We start from the raw sequence: 25567 nt of genomic DNA on the forward strand, positions 1-25567 counted from the left end.
GGTGTCTCGGGATAAACTTTACTATTCTATTGTTGTCATGCTGTAATTATTATATTTTCCTCTTAACTTAGCTTCGGTTTTGGGGAAACAGAGGTATTTTGACTATGATATAAATATTTTTTGAAAGTTGTGTAGTGTTACGTTGGTTATTTTGTATCTGAATATTCAATAAAATTACTTATTTAAACATTAAATCAAATAATTCAATGCCTAATATTTAAGGAGGGTATTTTTGTTTTTTTATTTTTTATAAAATAATATAATTACTTTTGATACTTTAAAGACAAAACTAATTAAACTCTTATTTAATAGTTTTTTTGTTATTTTACTTTGTTTTTACTGTAAATTTCAAGTATAGTAAGAGGTATTATTGTAAATTACATTTAATAAATATAATTTTAAAAAACATAATGGCGCGTGCTCTGTACGCACCAGCATATAGATGGCCCCCGTGTCATTCTGTGGAGCCATCCAACCATTAAACACGGGTGGTATTTGAAATGTCTTGACATCCCCTACCCGATATGGCTGCACGTGTGCCATCATTCACAACTGTTTGATGTCGATGATTTTTTTTTCCCTTCTTCTGTCTTTTTTTTTTTGCACCAACCCCTTAAACATTAAAAAACAATCATTTAATTTGTTGGTTTTCTAGATTTGATCAATTTTCTTTTTATTATGATTTTTTTAATCTTGAATAATTTATAAAATTGATGTGCCTTTTAAATTTCACCCCACTAATTTTTTTTTATCTTTTAAATTGATTTTTTTTTTTGTAATTTCACCCTCTTTTTTTGTTTTCCTATTAAATTTAATCTATATTCTTTTGATTGCCGATTTTTTTTTTGCTTTGACAAGTTTTTAAAAATGATATTTTTAAATTTGCTCAAAATAAACTTCTTTATTGGACCCGGATTCAGGGTTTCACGAGTTGCGAGTTTTTAAGATTTGATCAGGTTTAGAAAGTTTGCCCCGATTTGTTTAGTTTTTACAAATATTTTTCAATTTCACCGATTTTTTTAATCTTTAAAATTTAGTCTTTATTTTTTAAATTGCTATTTATTTTATTTAAAATCATTTTATAATTTTTTTCATTAAATTGCATTCTCCTCGAGTTTTTTCTATCAAATTTTATCATCAATTCAGGTCACTATGTTTCTTCAAGTCTAGATCTAAGGTGCCTAAGGATCGGGTTGCAACGAGATCTACGATGTTTAAGAGTAAAATTGGGATTGGTTATGAAGCACTTTAAGGTCAGACCAAGATCAAGTCTTAGGGGCTTGAGGGTTGGGTTAAGACTAGATCTAAGCCACCCTAGTGATTGGGCTGGGATTGAGTCTTTAGTACCTGAAGGTGAGGCCTTGCTTTCGCTTGCTTCGTATCCGGTTTGGAGCCATCGTCGCAGAATATTAGGTTCGAGGCACCTTGGTGGTTGGGTTGAGACATGTGTTGGGTGCCCAAGGGTCAGGTTGAGACCTAGTCCAAGGTGCTCCAGATGTGCAATTGAGACCAAATCCTAGCCATCTTAGATGGTTAGGTGAGGAACGAATCCCAAAAGCTTGAGGGTCAAGTTTGAACCATGTTTGGTGTACCCGATGGTTGGACTGGACCTGATCTTGGAAGTTTAACAGTCGAGTTAAGATGTTGGAAGGGTCAAGCTATGACTGGCCTAAGGTGCAAAGGGTCAAACCGAGACTAGGTTCCGAACGTCCCTAACAACTTTAGATAACATGTGTATTAGTATTATTAACTTCGAGTATCTGATTGAGATTAAGTATATTTGAAGAAACTAAAAAAAGTTAAGTCAACCAAGTTTTCTATTTTTAACGAACAAAAACAAAGAAAAAATAAAAAAAAACAATAACAAACACCTCTAAATTATTTACTTGTTTATTATTTATTATCAACAATTTTGTTTCACATATTGGTAAAAAAAAATAAGAATCAACAAAATGCTTTCAAATAATACCATACTTTTATATTTTTATCATTAAAATTATTATTTTCCTCTCACATTTTTTTTTTTTCAAAATGGAGTTGATCTTTTACCTAAAAATTCAAATTAACCTTCTTTAACTTTATCTTTTAGTTCAAATCTAATTCTTTTATTAATTTCTATAGAGTTTCCCCCCTTATAATGTTTTTTTTTAGTTTAACGTGGGTGTCCGGGCCAGCTTGCGCGCACCTCGACTAATCCCACGGGCCCTGAAGTTAACAACCATGTAAGCCTCCAGTGGCCATCATATGAGCAACCACAGGGTTCGAACTTGAGACCACAAAGGGAACAAACCTCTTGGTCTCAAGTTTTTACCACTGGGCCACCACCTAGATGGTTTCCCCCCTGTATATTTAATCGTATAGAAGAGTGGTAATATTGTTTACAAATGTAATTTTATATTTTTTAAATCAAATCAAAAGAGTTCGTGACCTTTAAAATGTAAACATGATAAACAATAACAATGTATGGATTGGGTGGCATGATGAAAAGAGTGGATAAAATCTAAGGTTTTCAAGTTATAAGGTTACAACCCCAGATAAATCTCTAATATTTTATAAAAAAATCAAAATAATAATCTTCAATCCTATAAAATAGCCTATAAGGTTGTGTTTCTAAATAGAAAAAAAAATCTAAATAAAACAAGAAAAATAAAGAAAATCCTCAAAAGTAATTTATGTGCTTTATTTAAAGCTCTTACCAACCTCCTATGACTATAAATTATAAACCATAATAAATAATAAGGCTTTATAAACTTTTGCTAAAATTTCAGCTCAATCTATTGGTTGGATCAAAAGTTATGCTTGTTTTATTATACTACATGTTGGACTCTTATAGAACTCCTCAAAACCTAAAAAATCTTAACAATTAAGAAAATAATACAATAAAAATAATTATGCCAAAAATAATGAAGAAAGTACCCTACGTTATTCCCTTCTTCCTGAGAAAAACTCACCCCGAAATTAATTGTCAAAAATTGAACTCGACCATGCCAAAAAAAAAAAAAATACATCGAATATAACATTATCATCAATTTATGCTCAAAGTAGTTTGTTCCATATATCTTAAATTCAATTTCAGCAAAGATATATTCATATAAAATTTCATAATCTAGACAAAACTTCTCGAGACCTAAAAAGTCTATGTCATATAAAAGCATTTTTTGATATGATGCAAACTTTAGTTGATGTATCTGGTCATTCTTAACAACAAAGTCTTGAATTGATAATTTCAAAAGATAAACCCAACATAAATATGTTTAGTTTGGATGACACATCCACGCTTAATTCCTTTTTGATCCACTCAACAAAATTTAGTAACCTAGCTGAAAGAGCAGAGTAGACAAAGAGTGAGAGGAGATTCAGGCAAGTTTTCAAATGGAAGGCAAAGGAGTGAAGTTGGGTTCTGTTTTTGTAGTCTTTATGGTGCTAGGGTTCTTGGTTTCGGGTCCAAAATCTGTGGAGTGTGCATTTAGCATCCAGCTAAACCCAAGCTCGCTTTCACAGTGCATTGTCGAATGCTAGAAAGCCTTACAAGAAAAGTATCTCAGTGCAACTGGGTCTCGGGGAAAATCCTGCATTTATCCACACACAAAAGGTCAGTTCTGAATATATATATATATATATATATATATATATATATATATATATATAATAGTTTTATTATTATAATTATCACTCTTTCTCTATGTTGCCAAAAATAGCTCTAGATGGCGAAATAACTTTTTTTTTTATATAGTTTAACGTGGGTGTCCGGATCAGCTTGCCCGCACCTCAACTAATCCCACGGGTCCTGAAGTTAACGACCATGTAAGCCTCCAGTAGCCATCATATGAGCAACCACAGGGCTCGAACCTGAGACCACAGATAAAGTAAACCTCTTGGTCCCAAACTTTTATCATTAGACCACCACTTAGATGATTAGACAAAGAAATAACTTGAAAAGTGAAGTTGTTGCCCCCACCTATCTAAATTATTAATAGATAAAATCCATGTAAGATCGTGCAAATCTTACTTCATTCACCTATCTAAACAAGCAGTTCTATGTCCTTTTTTTTTTTTTTTTTTTTGGGTGTGAAGGCTGGTGGCTTGGCAATCAGGCTCTAAAATCCATCATAACCCCAAGTATGAACCCAGCACAACACGAGGCTTTTAATCTGACACATAATAACCTCTGCGGTTCAATTCTTATCAACAAAAAATTTCAAGAAAGATTACCAAAAAGCATATAAAACGAGCAACAAAAACCATATTCAATTCTGCACTCATTAAGGCCTTTAGATTTAAGCAATTAACCAACTCTAGCTTCTTCGTCTGTTTATTTTTTTGTTTTTAAAAAGAATTAATTTTTTTTATATTTTTTTATTTTAAATTAATATTTTTTATGTTTTCATATCATTTTGATCTGCTGGTATCAAAAATAATTTTTAAAAAAATAAAAAAAATATTATTTTAATGCATTTCTAAATGAAAAACACTTTAAAAAACAATCACAACCACACTTTCAAATACGTCCATGACAAACTCTTTACTAAGGAAATTTTATCTTAATGGGGCAAAGGTTAAAAAATGTTGCAGTGAGCTTGATGTTTCCTTTTAAAAATTTGTGAAGAGCTTAGATTGAAAAATCAAGGGAGAAGTAATAAAGTGGATTCACGTGCTCTTGTTCTAAGAAAAGGTTGATTCACATGCTACCAAAAACATTCTAAGATTGACACACTTGAATAAAAGAAAGAAAGTAGATGGCTTTTTAAGGAGACATACCTTTCATCATACGAAACTTGCATGATAAAGAATAAGGTTTAAACATTTAAATTCAAAGATAAACTAACTTGAAATTATATAATTTAAATTTTAAATATAAATAAAAAATGGGAGCTGAATAAATATAATCCGATCGACTCGACGGGTCTAAAGACAACTTAGACGACTAGTAAAAACATAGTTTGATTAAAAACAATTTCAAGACTATATATTTTTTTTAAAAAAAATATTGATACGACAACCTATTGGATTGATCAGGTCAACCTCGGTTAACATTTCAAATTAATTACCCGGATCATGAGACCATGATAACTCCAAATAAAGTAAATCAAAACAAATTATGAAACTGAATTCTCAATAACTTCATTTGTTAAATGATGAAATAAGAAAAAATTCAATCTAAAAAGAAAATTTCATTGGCAGTCTCGCGAGGCCTTTCAAAACATCGATTGACCTAAAAGTTTACCCTGGGATATAACAATATATTAGGAGATTCCTTGTAAAATTTTAACTTGATCCAACAATCAGATTGAGAGATATAATTAATATCACAAATGTTTTTAGAACTAGTCAAGATTCTGAGTAAGATAAAATCTCTTTTTGTTTATTTTGTTTTTTTAATTGGAATGTGATATACCGACCATTTCAGGTGGAACAGAATAAAATTGACAACCTTGCCCAAAAATAGAAGGAAAAATATAAGGGGTTGCTTAGAAACAAAATAATACTTTGATTTTCTAGATATATGAAGTTTTTTTTTAAATAAATTTCTTATTTAAATACAATATTTTTTCATTTAAAAATAATCTTTCAGTTTTTTGAATTTGTATTAAGTTTGAAAAATATATTTTAGAGCCTCTTTACAGTTTTCTTTACAAATTTTATTTATTTATTTTATTGTTTTTCGAATGAAAGAAACACATGAAAACTACATTTGTTTTCTTTTATATACAAGTATTTTTTAACGATGTAAGTAATTATTTTTTTTTCATATTTATTTAGTATTATAAATTTAATTTTTATTATAAAATATAATTTAAAGATTTTCTTTCTTGGAGTTAACAATATAACATAATTTTTAATATGCATGAAATAAAATTAAGATTTTATAGTTAGATTATTAAAAATAAAATATAATGATTATTATAAATGATTATAAATGAAGATTTTATAGTTAGATTATTAAAACCATAATATTTTTTTTCTATGTATTAACAAGAAAAGGACACTTAACCATAGTTCTTAAGGGAATACTTCAGTTTATGTTTCAATAGAAAACTTGGCCAAGAATTGGAAACTTATTTTGGCTGAAACATTCAAAAATAAAAAGAAAAGAAAAGAAAAATAGAAGGTTGAGATTTTTTGGAGTCCAACATTGATTGATGGTAAGATGATCGAATGGTGGACAGAGGATGTTAGCTATCCACATGCTCTGTGTGTATTTTTTTCCTTCACTTTCACTGGCTATTATAGTTATTATAGCTAATAATTGGGTTTGGCTAGCATGGGTATGGATGCTTTGGAATCCTGAGAAAAAACCACCCTTGGTGTTGATCAAATTCACTCCAATGCCATTGTGTATTAACTTCCATTTTATTATCTTTACTTGTGATTGATCTCTTGGATGACAAAGCTGGCATGTTCTCTTATATTATTGTTGGTCGGTCTATGCACGGTGAGTGCTGCATTTATGAAATGAAACCCAGTTGGTCTTCTGTACTATCATAGAAGGTTTTGTTTGAAACACAAAATAAGATGTTATTGTATTTTTAATTATTGATGTGTTATGTTTTAAAAAAAGTTTTTATTGGTAAGGAGGTAATTATCTCATCGAGTAAAAATCTAATCGTTTTAATGTCTATAAAAAAACTACTTTTTTAATAACGAGAATATATTTTACGTATCAACTCATAATCCTTAATATTGAAAAAAAAATGATTTTTTTTTTAAATTTTGAAATATTGGCCTACTTCTTGTAACTTTAATAAATTGATTATTAAAGCCAAAATGCATGCTAACATATATTTTTGATTTTTTTGTTGTATGAAAATACGATATGATTTTTTTTTTAAACTTGGTCGTATGCATGAAAACAAGATATATATTTTATATAACTTTTTACAACATTTCGACGAAAACCAGGTATTTTAATACCTGATTTGTATCTTTATGGTATAAAAATACAAACCAATATTAAGCAAAATTGATAAAAAAAAATACACGGGACAATCATAAAAAAAAAATTTAAAGGATTTTTGGAATTTTTTTGAACCAGACCCAACCTTTTTGATTTGGGTCGGACCTGGTCTGGTCCATGAATAGTGGATAGTGAATTATATTAGCAGAACAGTGGAGCTTGGCTGGGGGGATGAAGTAAAGCAGAAGGAGAGGAAGAGATGGGGAGGCTAACTTGGTGGTGGTGTTGGTGGTACTGGTGGCGGAACGACGGTGGTTCACGGTGGTGAGAAGAAAAACAATGGTGGAATTATGGTTGTTCTTCATCTGTTTCCTTATCTTTTTCTTCTTTTTTATTTCTTTATTTTTCTTGCTTTTGCTGCTCCTTCTCTCTTGCTTCAGTTTTTGTTTTTCACCTCCCCTATTTGGTCTTCCCTTCCCTTTCTTTCTCTATTTTCCTTTGTTTCTGCGTTCTCCCGTCCCATGTTTCTCTGATTCTCTCCCTTCTTTGTTCTTTTCTCTCTGACTATTTCCCCCAAGAACAATTTCTCTCATTGTCTTCTCCTCTCAAACTGTCCTCTGTCTTCTCTTTTTGTTCTTTTTTTTTTGTCTATTCGTTCCCTCTTCTCTATAATCTCCCCTTTTTTTTCGTCTATTTTTTTTTGTTCCTCCTTCTCCACTCCATGCACTGCCTGTTGAGCGGGGTATTTATGGGAGCGGGAGCTACCCTACCCCTGTCCAACCATAGGGACAGGGTAGGGTGACTGGGGCGGCCTCCGTGCAGGCGCCTGATCAGAGCCGCCCGCAGGGCATGCCTCCCCTGTCAAATCTTTATCATGGTGGCAAATGAGGGGCATGGGTTGTGTCATTTTTTTTTGGTTTTTAGAAGAGAGAGGGAGAGCGAAAATGAGCGTTGCAAAGAAGGGGAAGAAAAACCTTATTCCCCTAACTTTTCACGTTAGGGAAGAAGAAGATACACATCTCCAGCCTACAGTTTGTTCAAAGGTTTCTGAAACAACGTATCATTTACTAGAATTTCTTTCTTTGAATGGGAACTTGTTCCATCAACTTTGTTGTAAGACCCTTGGTGTTGATCAAATTCACTCCCATTTTATTATCATTACTTCTATTTGATCTGATTGATCTCTTGCATGACAAAGATGGCATGTTCTCTTACATTATTATTGGTCTGTCTATCACGGTGAGTGCTGCATTTATCAAATATAGTTCAGTGTATCAACCTCTTACCTCGGTTGATCTTCTGTACTATCACAAAAGTTTTTTGTTAGAAAAACAAAGACAAAAACAAAGATTAGATTATCAGTAATTAATGTATGCAGTCACAGGTAAAGGGCAATTAATTTAACACAAAAAAAACAGAAAGTAGATCAAGAATTTGCTGAACTCTAACATTTGATTAGCAATATATATGAAAGATCAGGTCGAGCCGTTCGGTTTCTCAATGAGATTCATGCCATTCCAAGATTCAAATATAAATGCAGCTATTCTTTTGGGTGATTAATGTATGGTTCTTAGCCAGAACTCTCAATAACCTGCCTAGGTTATAGCAGAGAAAGATCACTCAGTATTAGTGTGAGTACGTAGATGCAATTCTTCATATGTAGGTAGCAAGAGTAGAAATTTATTAGTGTGGTTTTGTTCTTAAGTCTGGACCAAATTGATGTGATCACTCAAGTTCTAAATAACAGTAGGAAGAATTGAAAGTGACCTGAAAGCCAACGAACAACTCATCAAAATTAAGAGTTAAGACTTGCAAGTCCTTCAGTATTTTTACCTCATGATGCCAACCTTCTTTGAACCCTAACTAACAGTATTCTTTATAATGACAGCACCTTCTTTGAACCCTGGAGAGTCATGGCATTGGTAGCCATCCTTGAGTGTAGAAAATTTTGAAATCCACTGGAAATCTCTGAGGGCACAAAAGATGGAAGAAACCATGTTTTGTTCTTGTATTGATAAAATCATTACTCTCTGATCACTACATTTATTTTTAAATTCGATAATATTTTGCTCTTGCGAATGTTGTATTTTCTGTCATATCTCGTTCATTGACAAACATCCACTGTTTCTTCTTTTTTTATTGAAAGAGAGAATGATTTGATTAATAAAAAAGAGGCAAAAGGCCTGTAAATCACAAGACAAAAACAACAAGTTCAAGCAAAAAGAAGGACCTTGTTGATAAAACCTGTGCTGGTGGCACTACTGTTCGAAAGAAGATTGAGCAAATTGTTGGGAAAAAAAAGTGGTACTATTATCAATGATGCAGTTAAGTGGTTTTGGAGGTGGCATGAATGGGAGGATGAAAATATTTTGTAAGGTTGTGGTAGATAACAAATAAAGCAGTTAAGAGAAATCCTAGACCCAGCACACCTTCCCAAAAACCTGTAGGTTCCTGATATTCTTCAATTAAAAAACTTGTTTTATTTAAAGAAAAAAAAATCATAATTGCAGTCTTCACCATTTCTTTCCGCACAAAGCTGGCAAGGAGAGAACAGGACTAATACAAATAAAGCAATCAGTTAAATCCAATTCTTCTATCAAGTCCAAGCTGTATCTACTATAAGGAAGGAAGATGCAAGATCCCGCAGTGAATTGCTGATATATATCAATAGTCTATCAAAATCTTATATTCAAACTTCCACATGTTGACAAGCTCTCAGCATAGCTAACGTGGAAATAGGGGCGGCAGCAATTTTGTGACAGAAGTATCAACATGAAGTCCAGAACCCACCCATACAAGTAGAACCAGAAAGTTAAGCTTTAAGCTTTGCCTTATGATTCCAATATGCTTTCATTATTATTTCTCAAGAGCAAAATTCAAGTGAATAAACTCCTGTTTCATATGCAATCAATCAAACTGCAGGCAGGAACCTTCCTAACTCTAGCCTCCACCATTGTTTTCCTTATATCAGCAACAACACCCCATCTATCCACCCAAGCATGAATGCTAGATAAAGCCACATATTGACCACAATGTTGTGGCTGCAATTCAAGTAACCTGCTTCCCACTTCATTTCCCAAATCAATAGCTCAATGAATCTTACAAGCACCTAAAAGTGCACCAAAAACTGAAGCATCTGGCTCAAAAGGCATCCTCCTTATAAATTCACTAGCTTCCCCCAATAACCCTGCCCTTGCCAAAAGATCAACAACACACCCATAATGCTCCATTATTGGCACCAGGCCAAACTCACCAGCCATTGATTGAAACAACTCCAGCCCAATCTCTACAAGCTTGGCACGAGCACAAGCAGTAAGTACAGCAATAAAGGTGACCTCATTTGGACACAAACCTTCCCCTTTCATCTTTTTAAACATGTCCAAAGCTTGTTCTTCTCTACCATTGTTAGCAAGTGAAGAAATTATAGCATTCCAAGTACAAACCTTTTTAACCACCATTTGGTTGTAAACTCTAATGGCATTACTCAAACAACCCGCTTTTCCATAGAAATCTATCAATGCTGTCCCAATAAAAATAGTAACAAAAACCTCATTCCTTACTATATACCCATGTATTTGCTTCCCTATATAAAGGGCCCCTCTTTCATCTAAATTAGCACATGATGATAACACACTAACATATGTCGCCTTATTAGGTGTAACAAAACAACACTTTACATAATCATGCAACATCATCTCCCTAAACAGCCTAATTGCCTCACCAAAAAGTCCATTCTTTGCAAACCCATTAATAACACTAGTCCACGAGACTACATCTCTCTTAGGCATGCTTTTAAAGAGAGAATAAGCAGAACTCATGTTACCATTCTTCGCATAAGCATCAAGCATAGCATTATATTCAACAATAGATGGGTGTGAAATTTCATCAAACACCTTGCAGGCATTAAGTAAGTCACCAAAATACGAGTACATACCTAACAATGATGTTTGTATAAAGGGGTCATAAAGAACCCCACGATTGATAACTTGGGTGTGAAGGGAAGTGCCTATAGAGGGGCAAGAATGTGTGGCTGCTTTGATTATGAAAGGGAAGGTGTGGCTGTTTGGTGGGGTTTGGTGGGCAAGCATGAGAGTGAAGAGGTGAAGAGTTTTTTGGTGTTGTCCAAAATTGAGGTAGGCTCTAATTAGAGTGTTGAAAAGAAAGGTAGTTTTCCATTTTGAGTTGTCTTTAGGGCTTGTGTTCGGGTTATAAAGGAGGCCTTTGGTTGTTAGGAGGGAATGGATTTGTTTGACTTGGATTTGGAGTTTGATAAAATGTTAGAGAAGTTGGAGTAGAAATTCAAGGGGGTGTGGCGGCATGGCATTACTACAAATTATAGGTCTCATTGTGTATTTTTGAGCTGAGATTATCATGGATATTACAGTACATATGACAATGAGAAGAGTCATTGTCTTCAGTTAATCATAGGTCTCGCTATGCTTAACTCTTCGTCGGGTGCGGTTTCACTAAGAACTGAGAACTCGTCTGGTAGCGGAACATTTAGCTCTGAACAATTCTTCTTGTTGCAGTCTCGAGTGACATTTTGTTCAAGGTAACTGCAATTGTGAACCTGTTTTTGTTATCACAAAAACACGTGGTTCCATCACTTGAACTAAATCTCCTAAAACCTAATCCGAATTTCCCATTTGGCAGTAACCATTGCCTTTTTTCTTTGAAGCAGAACTCGCTGCCTTACTCTTTTTACCTTCCTGCTTTTTGGAGGTATTCTCTGAAGGAAATTTGGGAATGTGTGGGTGGGTACCAAGGAGTGGCTTGGACAAAGAGGAATGAGGTGGTGGGACCAGGCCTCCGTCAACAAGAGCTGCATAGTAGCGTGCAAGAGCACGAACGTTCAGCATGTTAAAAAAAGCAGGCACCACAGTTACTAGTTGGGAAATGTTCTCTGGCTGGAAGGTGGAGGGAAGTTCAGGACAACTAGCAATTTTTGAGAGCTTGCTAAAACTTCTTTATCTAATGTTAGAGACGCAAGTCGAGATTCCACACCTGGAGGAGACACATGACAAGCATTAATGTGCCAATCATGAAAGAAACTTTGAATTTACAATTTTGCAAACCAGATGTATGATTAAGAACATGGTGAACCTAAACTGAAAATAAAATAAAATAAGTGAGCATACAAAAGAGCTTCAGGTGGTAATCTGAAAGGTTTAGCAGGTCGTAGGAAATAAACTTTCACACCTTGATGAGATTCTTTCCGTTTGTTCCAAATTCTAGCCAAATATTAGCAATATTTTCTTTGAGGTTGAGTTTTCTGCAAGACAACAAGCGACATTTAGTAACCAACCACAAAAAGCATTTTGCATTAAGTTTGCCTTTAATTACTACATATTTGCGTTAAGTTTGCATTATCTGTCTGCATATACATTTGAACCTAGGATGAAGGGTAGCCACTTTCCGCCATTTGTGAATATGCATTCAATCCTACATCCATTTTCCCATACATATTTGGCGTTGGTTCCTTGTGATTCAAGACATTAGCTGCAGGTCATGGGGAGACTAAAAAAATTAATCAATTAATACTTCCTGTCAAGTGGTAAAATCACCAAATTTCTATGATTTGAACATGAATGGAATGTCAATGGTGTATGAATATCAAAATTTTATGCTGGAAAAAATATGGATATTAGACCCAAAATGTGGAAATGAGCAAATTTCAGGTCCAAATGTATATGCAGACAGATAATCAAGGAAGAGGTTGTGGAAATTTGTCCAGATTTTCTTCATAATTATGTCAGCCTCCAACTACCAACCTCCAATCACTTTCATAATGACTTTATTTGATCCATATAAATAGAAGACTTTCTTCATTGCTAAAAATATAAGAGAAAGTGAGATCAATAGAGAGTGTAAGTAAGTATTTAGTGAGTGTAAATGCAACTGTAAGAGTGAGAAAGAGCAGATTTAAGAGAAACATCGAGTGTAAGAGTGAAACACTAGTTTTGGGATTGTACTGGGTTCAGGAGAGTATTTGTATCATTCCTTTAATAATATACAATATATTACCTCTGTTTTGATTTGGAGAAACACATAAATCTACATGTTTGTATTTTTTGTGTTTGTTTTCGATCCAGCACAAAAAATTGATATCAAAGCATTAAGGAAGCTAGAACACTGAAAACACGTTTTTTAGCTCTCGGTTCAAAGTTGCAGAATTTTCAAAGTTCTCAAAATTCGATTTTGATCGCACCAGAAGCTTCCTCTCGTCGAATACAATTCCGACGATATAACATTCATCAAAATTGGAGTTAAAACGAGCCCTGTAGAGCTTGCCGAAGTTTTGTCAGAAATTCACCAGGACAACCAGTTAGTGTCGAAATCCCAGCTTGAGAAGACTCTGCCTCTTCATCAGGCACGTTGACGTTAAGTCATCATCAACAGAGAGTTTACAGAACCATATCATCAGTCACACCATCTATCAGTGACGGAATATTCTCTTGACACAATAAGAATATTCTATTAATATAAAGAGAATTTTCCCTGGATAATGACAAAATATTCTTCCTTTTATACTATTGGTAAGCAAGCAACCACTGAGCAGTAGTAAAGAGAGAAAGGGGTGTTCCAGGATTAGGGTCACCACTATTTAGGTGGTCCGCGCTACGTTGTGAGTTCATCTTTTATTTTTATAAAAAATATCATAAAAAACTAAGATTTAATAATATTAGATCTCGATGCAACGTCGGACTCAAGAGCGTTGAGTCCGGTTGCAACACCAAACCTAATAATAATATTTAAATTGTCCACCTAATTTTTTATATTTTTTAATCTTTTTAAAAAAATTATGGTGTTTCTTCGATAGTAATAATAGTTTTTTTAAATTTAATAATAATAATAATAATAATAATAATTTTAACCATTTGTCTTGGGTCGACCAGACACCTAACCCAAGTGTCTTGGGCTAGACGGGCTATGCAACCCAAGGAATCACTAATCCCCAATTATGATGAAAGAGACCAACATATTAATTATTTAATTGAAAGAGCCTAGGCGCGCGGGTCTAGCCCTAGCGCCTAGGTCTTTGCAGTTCCAATGCCAAGTATCTGCAGTCTGGGGCTGCAACCAGGCGCGCGGGTTTGGCACTTGGTAGCCAAGCGCCAGTTGTCTGCGGCTTGGAGCATGCAGCCCCACCGAATTCCAAACTGATCATTTTCTCCCTAACCAAAAAGACAACTCAACCCCCTGCAGACTTTGCAACTTAAGTCAGGTGCCACTTTCCAGCTCCAAGTTTGTTGGGTCTGGAAGGAGATGTCATACCCAAGTTAATAATAATAATAATAATAATAATAATAATAATAGATTTTACTCTTCAAATCAAATCTATGTTTTTTTCGATAATAATAAAATTTATTTCAAATTTAATAATATTAATGAATTTAATAATATTTATAATATTGACAATAATATTAAATTTGTCTATCCCAACTTTTATATTTTTTAATCCCTTCAAATAAAAGTTATTGTTTTTCTTTGATAGTAATAATATTTATTTTCAAATTTATTAATGATAATAATAATAATAATTTTTAATTTTACCATTTAAATTAAATCTATGGTTGTTTTTTGATATTAATGATATTTTTTACAAATTTATTAATAATTATATTAATAATATTAATTATAATAAAAATAATAATCTATAGAATACAAATATTAATATTTTTTATTATTATCAATAATAATATCAAACTTTAAACTAAGTTGACAGCCCAACGTCAGGTGTTTACAGCCCCATCAAAATTTAAAATGACTATTTTCTCCTAAACCAAAAAGACAACTCAACCTCTCTTCACTCTTTGCAACTCTTTGTAGCAAAAACAGCCATCTCATCACACCTCTCTATACAATGCTTCTAAAACAAATCTAAATAGTACAATTTACAGTAAAAGTATTCGGAGCCTAAAGTAATTCAAAATAATACAATCCAAGTGAAATTACTCGGAATACTTTACAGTTTACAGTAAAACATTGATTCCTAGCTAATTAAAAAACCAATCAACGTATGGGCAAAGGCCCGTGTGATTTCTTCAACAATCTTTTGTTTGTTAGCACCACAAGCTTCTAGGGATTCAAAGTCATTCAAACGAATTCCATCCATATATTCCAAAATCAGAACTTTTTCTGTCGACTGTCAATGAGAGGAACATGATGCATAGTCAGAAGAGTGAAAAGATTAAGGATCGGTATCAACATAAGAATAGCATAATAGGCACCAAGCAGTTAAAAGGTTAGAAGGAATTCACTGCTTAAGATCCACTTACTGAAAATATATATAGAAACCATCCATTAGAGTATTAGAGTATGTGTGACAGTGTAGTAGCGGTTGCTTTTCAAATAACTTTTCGTGTCGAAATGTATGCTAATGATGTTTTTTTATTTTTAAAAAATTATTTTTAACATCAGCACATCAAAACGATCCAAAACATACAAATCATATTAAATTTTAGCAAAAAACAAATTTAAATTTTTTGCGTTGCGGTTTCTATTTTAAAAGGCGTGGGGAAAGCACTATAGCTTTCCCGACGCCTGTACTTATAATTATACTTATAACTTATATAATTATAATTATAATTATAATTATAATTTTATGACTTATATATTATAATTATACTTATAATAATATAATAATATTAACATATACTAAAATATTCTAAGCTATTTTTTTTTCTTTTTCGTCTTTAATTTTTTTTTCTTTTTATGTTGTTTTATTTAAAAACATTTTGCTTTTTTCTTTGTGTTTTTTTCTTTTAATAATTTTTTTTATTTAGTTTGTTAATGTTAAATTTTTTTTATTTAGTTATCAGATTTTCATGACATGAATCCCGAGTTTGATGGGTTAACCCGGAATTTTTTTTTTACTTTTTTTCTTTTTAATTAATTTTTTTCATTTAGTTTAGTTTGTTAATGTTAAATTTCCTTCTATTTAATTATCAGACTTTCATGATACGTATCCCGGGCTTGACGGGTTAACCTGATTTGACGGTTTAACCCAGTTAACCCGTCAATTTTTTTTCTATCAAACTTAATATATAATAATATCAATTTAAAAGCATAAGTACGAGAGTAATTAAGATATCTAAAAATCAATTCTCATACATTTAAATTTAATGTATTTTTAATTAAATGTATTTTCTCGTATTTAATTAAGATGCAAATGATTCTATCCATAAATTCTTTGTATTGATAAAAAAAAATAGTGCATAAAGTATTTTATATATAGATAAGTACGAGAGTAAAATAAATTATTAAGATGATTTAATTTAAAAGAATTGGAAACTTATTTTGGCTGAAACATTCAAAATAAAAAGAAAAGAAAAGAAAAATAGAAGGTTGAGATTTTTTGGAGTCCAACATTGATTGATGGTAAGATGATCGAATGGTGGACAGAGGATGTTAGCATGCTTCAAATATGTTAATGTTCTCTTATAGCGAAACCAGCTGGGAGGGCTGTCAATGAATGGCAATTGAGATCGATCAAATATGGCGTGTTTTTACTTTATTAATCCCAATCCATGTCATGCGTTGTTAATAGATAACGACCTGTTGATCTCTTCACGACACGTGTTGTTAATCTGCTCTTATTAAACGCATTATTACGAGTCCCTGATTACTTTTACGTTTTAAAAATATTTAAAAAAAAAATTTAAAATTTTTTTATTTTTTTTTAAATTAATATTTTTTTAGTGTTTTTAAATTATTTTGATGTGCTGATTTAAAAAATAATTTTTAAAAAATAAAAATATATTATTTTAATATATTTCTTAATAAAAATTACTTTAAAAATTAACTGCAAGTACATATTTTCAAAAACATTTATCTTTATCAAAGAAGGAGAAAATAAAAAGTGCGTGTCCAGAATTTTCCTAATATTTTCCAAACCAGCTTAATTGAAAACTAACATATTAGTTAATATGTGTAGATAAAATTTGTCCAACTTAAACTTCAATATTTCTCTACCAAACTAATTTATGCTCTCAAAAGTCAACATGCATGTTGTATATAAAGAATCAATAGCAATTATCTAGGTGGTGGTCCAGTGGTAAGAGCTTGAGATCAAAAGGTTTGCTCTCTCTGTGGTCTCAGGTTCGAGCCCTGTGGTTGCTCATATGATGGCCACTGGAAGCTTACATGGTCGTTAACTTCAGGGCCCGTGGGATTAGTCAAGGTGCGCGCAAGCTGGCCCGGACACCCACGTTAAACTAAAAAAAAAAAAGAATCAATAGCTATAAAATAAACAAAAATAATCATAACTATTAACATATAGCATAAAAAAATAGAAAGAATCAATCTAGTAAATGATTCAGTGGTAAGAACTGGGGATTAAGTAGTTTGTTTTTTCTGTGATCTTAGATTCGAGCCTTGTGGTTGCTAATATGATGGCCACTGGAGACTTACATGGTCGTTAATTTCAAGACCCGTGGAATTAGTCGAGGTGCATGCAAGTTAATCCGGACACCCACGTTAATAAAAAAAAATTGTTAAAAACACGTCGAATTTCTGATAATAATAAATTCATAGAAAAACCACCTTTGAAGACAATAGTTATAAGACTTATCCGAAACAAAAGGATCATTAAACGGATCAACATGCCTGCAAATGATTAAACAGGGAGGATACCTCAATGATCTCCCTACTGACAAGATTGACGACGAGCATCATCACTAACTTCTCAGTATTTTCAGCATAGTCTAATTAATTTGAGTTGAGAAAACTTATCCACTCCTCACTGAGAAAGAAGAAATTTTGGTGAACACTAACGTCACCTCTGATGCAGTTTTACACAGCAGTACATTTACACAAAGCTAGAAATTCTAGAACCTAACAAAAAGAGTGCTGAGATTCTGAAAATCCTAGGTTGTAGGAGACACCTGCCTCAGTTTTGCCTGTAAGATTGCCCCTGCTTCATCTGCTACAGTCTTCTTTAAGCTCAATAAGCTGATCAAAATTAGACTTCAACATTTTAACTTGCGCTCGCAATAATCTCTCCCTTCTCAACACAATTACAATCATGCTTCCATTTCCAATCAGAGACATTGTTTTATTTCATATCTAAAGAAGAAAAAGATGGCAGCAGAAAAAATGGATAAACAAGATAAATTCTACTGCAAATTGTGGATAGCAGTATAAAAAGTGCGGAAAAAAAGCTCTTTAATATGCAGAAGTTAACAACTTCTGTTAGCAATCTCCAACATTAAACAAAAGATCCACCCAATAACCATCCAACTTCAACAACGATACCAAAAGATTACACCTTTAACATTGGTTGGTGAAGTTAAGAAAGAGGAATTGGTGAGAACAGAAAAGACACAGTACTTGAATCACAAAAAAAAACCAGAACACCTAGTCTGATGAACTTATCACGAACTACCAGATCCGAGAGATCTTTCCCATACTTTATTACAAATCTTTTTGGAAGCAGCTGGTACAAAAACCAAATAAAGTTAATCGCCTACCAATTTTCAAGTAGAATACATTGAAATGATACAGCCCAGATTGCTCTTCCTACCCTACAGAAAAAACCCAATTTTTTAACTATCTAATCTAGCTGATCGACACAGTAAATGATACTAATTCAACCCAGATTGTTCTTACTACCCCAAGCTAACCAATTTACAAGTTCTAGTTATTTCAATTAGAACCAAAAAATTCTCTCAATTTCAGGCAAAAAAACAAAAAATTGATAAACAAGGAGTGATGTTTTCCGTTTGGCAGCCAACAATTCTTTTATTCTTCGCGCGAATAACCCTGTGCCTAGCTCTCTTTCACGCCTTCTCCAAAGCCAACTGAGGAGTGCTACAGTACATTTTGCTAGAATAGCTAGCCAAATTCTCTGCTTTTTTTTTTTCACTTTCATTGGCTATTATAGCTAATGATTGGGTTTGGCTAGCATGGGTATTATATGGATGCTTTGGAATCCTGAGAAAATACCACCCTTGGTGTTATCAAATTCACTCCAATGCCATTGTATATTCACTCCCATTTTATTATCATTACTACTATTTGATGTGATTGATCTTTTGCATGACAAAATTAGCATATTCTCTTACATTATTGTTGGTCGGTCTATGCACGGTGAGTGCTGCATTTATGAAATGTAGACCAGTGTATCAACTTTTTACCTCAGTTGGTTTTCTGGACTATCACAGAAGGTTATGTTTGAAAAACAAAAAATTACCAGTAATTCATGCATGCAGTCACAAGAAAAAGGCTATTAATTTGCCAAAAAAAAAAGATAACAGAAAGAAGATCAAGAATTCGCTGAACTCTAACATTTAATTAGCAATTATATGAAAGATCTGGTCGAGCCATTCTGTTTCTCAATGAAGTTCATAAGCATCTTAAGAGGTTCATGGTCCACCAACTGAAAGGTTGATTTGAGTACAGTTTATTCCTAAACACGACTAGCCTACATACTTGCAAATTCATAATTGCAAAGATGAAGCAACTGTGGCCTTAGCACCAAGACTACGAGTGTGTTTGATATTGCGGTAGCTGTTGTGGTTGTGGTTTGAAAAAAGTTGTTTTATAAAAAGTACTTTTAATTGAGGTTGGTTTGAAAAAATAGATGTTTGGTTAAAACTGTGGTTGAAATTGAGGTTGAATAAAAAGTAGTTTAATGTGTTTGGTTAAGAATGCTTTTGAAATTAAAGTTATAAAATAATTTTAAAATATATATATTAAAATTGATGGTTTTTAATTTAAATGTTGTAGATTTAACTATTGTTATTACTTCATGAAATAAATAATACTTTATATAAAATATTTTTTATTATGCCATTAAACCATCTACAATTTCATTATGTACAAAATTCATTCGACAAGAATTACAGTTTCTATTATTTTTTGAGCGTGCAATAAAATTAGATAAAATATTATTAGGAATAAAATTGATTTGGTATTACAGTGCGAGTGAATTTAATTCACTCTACACTAGTTTTTCGGGAAAAAAAATATTGTTTACATGACAATGCGAGTAAATTTAATTCACTCTAAACTAGTTTTTTTTTTAAAAATACAAAAACTAAACACACTGAAAAGAAAAAAAAAAGTTCACGCGAACAGTGCAAGTGAATTGCACTGTTTGCGTGCACAGTGCAAGTGAATTGCATTGTGCACGTTAACACAGAATTTCAAAAAGCAGCTATGAGCTGCTTCGTCAAATTCGCGTGCAAAACGTGAATTTGCATGGAACCCATCAAAATTAAATTGCGTTGTTGACATAACCAAACATCATGTTTGCTGTGGTTGCTTCAAACGTAAAAGCAATCACGCAAACAAACGGCCTCTTCATCGGGCCACAGACAGTGCCCACATCAAGTCTCGTAGATTGTAAGTGTCAATTATGTCTTAACATTTTGGCCTTGGTTAGTAACTCTTTACATTTTATTGTAAGTGCTATACTGTAATTCCTACAAATTAAATAATGGTGCGTTTGGGATGTATTCAGGTTTGAGAAATCCACTTAAACTGATGAGCTATGTGACTCCATTGATGGCGATTGCAACTGCTCTTCTTTCTCTTGTTTTTTTTTTTTAATGTACAGATAATATTCAAACTATTATAAGAAACAGAGAGAGGGAAACAACAAGAAGTAAAATAAAAGGAAGCAAAGCCAGAAACAAATAATTAATAAAAGGATACACATCTCATCCTCCGATGGATTTGAGCGCAGGGAATATTTCCCCATGTTGTTGGGCTGCATGGTATTCAAGGCAACAAGAAAGATGATTAGTTAAACTAAGAAATTGATGAATCATACTCTTAATCCAAAGCTATTTTAATTCAGACTGATTTGGGATTTTTGAACAATATTATTCAAGATTTTATTAAAACTATGCAGTAAAATCACCCATTCTTATTAGCTGAAGATGTCTATTTCGTGGATATATACTAAAATAGCACAAATAAATAAATAAATAAATAAAAGAGTTGTCATAAGCATAGTTTTCAGACCCAGCCCGGTGGCCGGCCCGGTCCAAGGCCCGGGTCCTGGGTTTTGACCGGGTCACCCGAGTCAATTTTTTTAAAAAAAAATCAAAATGACGTCGTTTTAGTAAAAAAACAAAAAAAACAAAAGTCAACGGATCGCAACTGGGTTTTTGATCGGGTCGCCGGGTCAGCAGGGTCACACCGGGTTGTTCCTTCCCCTATTTTTTCTTTAACCCGGCCCGGTTCTAGCCCCGGGTCAGCCGAGTCCCGGGTCGATCCGCCTAGCTAGGCCGGGTTTCAAAACGGTGGTCATAAGTACATAAGAAGTGACTTGCAACCAATTATTATTGTTGTTCCCGTATTAAACGTTTATGAATTAAGAGAAGTTCTGAAAACTGTCAAAGGAGAAACTAATTTATTTTTGTATTTTAAAAATATTTTTGAAAAGAATTGAAATTTTTTTATTTTTTTGCTTTAAATTAATATTATTTTGGTGTTTTTAGATCATTTTGATGCGCTGATATCAAAAAATAATTTTTAAAAAATAAAAAAAATATTTGCAACCACACTTTCAATCATGCTATAAATTAAAGAATTAAATAGAAGAGTTTCCTAAGATTATAGATAGAGTGCTAAAACTAATTAGGCAACACTTTTCAATTAATAAATAAATAGATAAAAAAAATGTGATGACGAAATTAAGAAATAGGATTAGCTAGTAAAAGGAGAACACATTACCTCATCTGTGATGGTTGGGGTATGAGAGGCGTTGGGCAACCCTTTCCTCCTGCTTTGAATTGTTCTTCTAGAATTGGATTGTCTGTGATTTACAGTTGCTCTAGAGTTGTTGACTTTAGCACGTAATCTGGAAGTGCTTTTAATTTTGAGCAATGCCGAATTTTCAAGGAACAAAGAGGTGGCATTATGATTGAAATGAAATGTTTATTCTAGGGGTGATTATTTGCGGTTTGGTTTGGTTTTTATTAAAAAAAAATAACCAAATTAAAATTAAAAAAAAAAAACAAAAAAACCGAAACCGAACCCGAATCGAAACTGGTTCAAACCGACCGGTTTCAGTTCGGTTTGTTTTTTAGAACAAAAACCGATTCAAACCGGTTTGACTCAGTTTTTTCCGGTTTGGCTCGGTTTTTTCAGTTTTGGCTCAGTTTTTTTTGTTTGGCTAGGTTTTGGCTCGGTTTTTTTCTGATTTTTTTAGGTTTGGGTTCGGTTCGGTTTTTTCGGTTTCAGGCTTAAAAAACCGAAACCAAGCCGGTCGGTTTTTTTAAAATTTTAATCGGTTTAATTAATTTTTTTTCACGATTTGGTTTTTTCAGTTATTTTTTTTTCCAGTTTTCTTAGTTTGATCGGTTTTTCAATTTTTTTCTCACCCTTAATTTGTTTTATCTTCATTTCCTCCTTCTCCTCCTTCCCACTCTTAAAATCTTAATAATCTATAATAATTATGATTGATTGAAGATGTTTCTTGTTAAAATATTAAAATGATTATTATAAATTATGGTTTTGATTTTGATTTTTATGAAAAAAATAGTTGTAATTTTAATTGATTTTTTATATAAAAATTATCTTGGTTTTTAAAAAATGAGTACATTTCTAATTTTTCATTAAGAAATAAAAATAATAATTAACTAAAAATAAAAAATAATAATTTGTTTTTATCACTAAACGCACCCTGATTATGGCAAAGGTCCCTCTCTCTTAACTTTCTTTGGTACGTAACTACTGTTGATTAATATAATAATAAAAAAAAAATGGATGGGTTTGTCAGGATTAGATCATGCAAGTACCAGTGCTAATGTTGCCACGTTCTTAGTTTCTTTATCACTCTTGCAAGGTTCTTAGTTTTTTATTTTTTAAAATATTTTTTATTTAAAAATAAATTTAAATAATATTTTTTAATTTTTAAAATTTATTTTTAATATTCTAAAATATTAAAAAATATTAATTAAAATAAAAAAAATTAATAATTTTTTTAAATACAAAAACAATCAGCAGCTTTATCTCTTACAGATCAGAGATGGATGTGAGTTCAGTCAATTCGACATGTCGTTGTTTCATCTTTGCTTCTGTTGGATGGTCTTCTTCATACCTTCAATATCCTATCCATGATAACCTTATCCACTGTTTAAAAACACTGTACTGTCAAATATACCCTTGCCATTTCCGAATATTGGATCATAATTTATTGCAAAACAAATGGAAAATTGATCAAATGTATTGTCTTTTTTTTTTTCTTATCTAGAATTGTCAAATGTGTACGTACCATAAGAACTTTCTTATTATTTCAATGGAGACATTCAAGAATGCCAAGCCACCTACTATATCCTAAAGTTCATCAATGACAGGGCAATTGAATCCGACAAGAAGACACTCCCAGGAATCTAAGAAATTTCTTCGCTCCCTCGTTTTATAGATAGCAATCTTAACTGTTTGTTTCACGTAACCAACCACTGTGCTTGTCGTTAGCGTTCTTTGAGGTTTCTGTCTATAAATGGCTACAACACACCACTCTGTTTCCCACTGTGGATTTAGGCACTGTGAGAGTTTTGGTGGTTTCGTATTCAACTTCTATTAAAGATCAAAGAAACCCAGAAATGGATGACCGTGATGATGATGATGATGCATATGCAAAGCTTGTAAGGAGAATGAACTCTCCAAGGTATTTCATATCTCTCCCATCTGTTCACTGGTCGTAGAAATTATAGTGCTTTTTTTATTACATGACCCTAGCTTACTATGTGGTTGCAGAGTTGTGATTGAAAATGATGCTTGTGAGCATGCCACAGTCATTCAGGTAAATTACCTTGAACTTTCAAAAATGTGAGAATGTTATCTTTCTTGTTTTTTGTTATCCACTAGTTTCTTATCCATAGTCTTAATTTTTATTTTGTTCTTTGTTTAGTTGGATACTGTCTACAGGCAAGGTACTCTACTTGAAGTTGTTCAAGTTCTCACAGACCTAAACCTTGTAATAACAAAAGCATACATGTCTTCTGATGGAGGGTGGTTCATGAATGGTACAGTTAATTGAAAACTCTTCTCAAATAAATGATACCCTCTTTCTTCCTTCAATTTGACTGTTGAGTTCGATTTTCAGTGTTTCATGTGACTGATGATGATGGAAACAAAATCAGAGATGAAGGCATCCTCAACTGCATAAAGAAGGTATTTAATTTCTCGCTTATTCTCTCTGTTATATGAAAATCCTTTTTTTTATAACTGTTTTGCTTGCTTTTCAGGCTCTTGAGACTGATGCATATATGGTTAAATCAATGGGGAAGATGCTTCTTTCTAAAGAGCATACTTTAATTGAACTGACCGGCACTGACCGGCCTGGTTTGCTGTCAGAAGTATGTGCAGTGCTGACTGACCTGAGTTGCAATGTCGTCAATGCGGAGGTTTGGGCACACAATGCTAGAGCAGCAGCAGTCATACACATTACAGACCAGTCAACTGGAACTGCAATTGAAGACCCAAGGCAGCTTTCCCTGATAAAGGAACTTCTTTATAATGTCCTAAAGGGTCTAGGCGATTATAGGACGCCAACAGTGTCCATTTCTTCTCCTGGGGAAATACATATAGGGAGAAGGTTGCATCAGATGATGTTTGCTGCCAGGGATTTTGAAAGGCCTGTCAGTGTGGATGACATTAGGGTGAGGCCATACGTAACAGTATCTGACTGTCCCGATAGAAACTACACTGTTGTTACAGCGAGGTCCGTCGACCGGCCAAAGCTATTGTTCGACACCGTGTGCACTCTAACTGACATGCAATATCTGGTGTTCCATGGCACAGTCATTACTGACAGCGACGAAGCTTATCAGGTATTTATAGACATGATCCCTTTCAGTGGAGTTCCTAATTATATATGACCTAAGAAGCACCGTTTTTCATTTGTTCAAAATGCTGAAGACAGTTGATATGATTGCAGGAATACTATATCAGACATGCCGATGGACTCCCTATGAGCTCAGAAGCGGAGCGACAACGTGTCATGGAGTGTATTCAGGCAGCCATTGAAAGGCGAGTATCAGAGGTATAGCTGCACCTCTTTTTGAGATTTATATTTTCGCAGTTCATATAGCACATTTTCACAGGCTGCTCGCCCTCTTGCAGGGACTACAACTTGAGCTGTTCACAGATGATCATTTTGGACTTCTCTCAGATATTACAAGGATACTTCGTGAGAACGGTTTATGCCCCAAAAGGGCAAAAATTTCGACTAAGAATGGGAAAGCAAGACATAATTTTATTGTCACAGATGTGTCTGGCAACCCTGTTGAACCTAAAACTATCTATTTGATCCGGCAGCAAATGGGACAAACCGTGATACAGGTGAAAGGGAATTTAAGTATGTCTCCGAAATTTCCCCAGGAGACACCAAGAAGTTTCCTTTTTGGGAGCTTTTTCAAATGCCCAAGTTTCCAAAATTCTAGACTCATCAAATCCCTTTCATGATATGCGTTTGCAGACATTGCAAAATCGACGGAACAAGTTGTTCCTTGAAGGACTCCATTTCAGTGGGACCATAAGTCATAAGTGACTTCAAGCACATGCATACATCAAAAAGAACTTCAAAGCTAATTGTTAGTTTACATGGCTTGTGTACAGCTATTGTACAGATTGCATTGGGTTTGTAATAGTGATAGAATGATTGTAGAGATGAAGATCATTAATGAAAAAGAGGCAAATATGTTTTAGCAATGA

The 25567-nt window shown here is 33.1% G+C and overlaps 1 protein-coding gene and 1 pseudogene across 1 annotated transcript; one reads left to right on the forward strand and one right to left on the reverse strand.

Moving 5' to 3' along the window:
- Positions 1–9655: 9655 nt before the first annotated feature.
- LOC18103784 (putative pentatricopeptide repeat-containing protein At1g10330) lies at positions 9656–11737 on the reverse strand (annotated as a pseudogene).
- An 11311-nt stretch (positions 11738–23048) lies between these two features.
- Positions 23049–25567, forward strand: LOC7458043 (ACT domain-containing protein ACR4). Its single transcript, XM_002318024.4, has 7 exons — positions 23049–23519; positions 23609–23654; positions 23763–23877; positions 23958–24025; positions 24100–24684; positions 24792–24896; positions 24977–25567. The coding sequence occupies exons 1-7, from the start codon at positions 23455–23457 to the stop codon at positions 25316–25318; spliced, it is 1326 nt and encodes a 441-aa protein (XP_002318060.1). The 5' UTR covers positions 23049–23454; the 3' UTR covers positions 25319–25567.

Source organism: Populus trichocarpa, chromosome 12 (genome assembly GCF_000002775.5).
Source record: "Populus trichocarpa isolate Nisqually-1 chromosome 12, P.trichocarpa_v4.1, whole genome shotgun sequence".
In the NCBI taxonomy this organism is placed as follows: Eukaryota; Viridiplantae; Streptophyta; class Magnoliopsida; order Malpighiales; family Salicaceae; genus Populus; species Populus trichocarpa.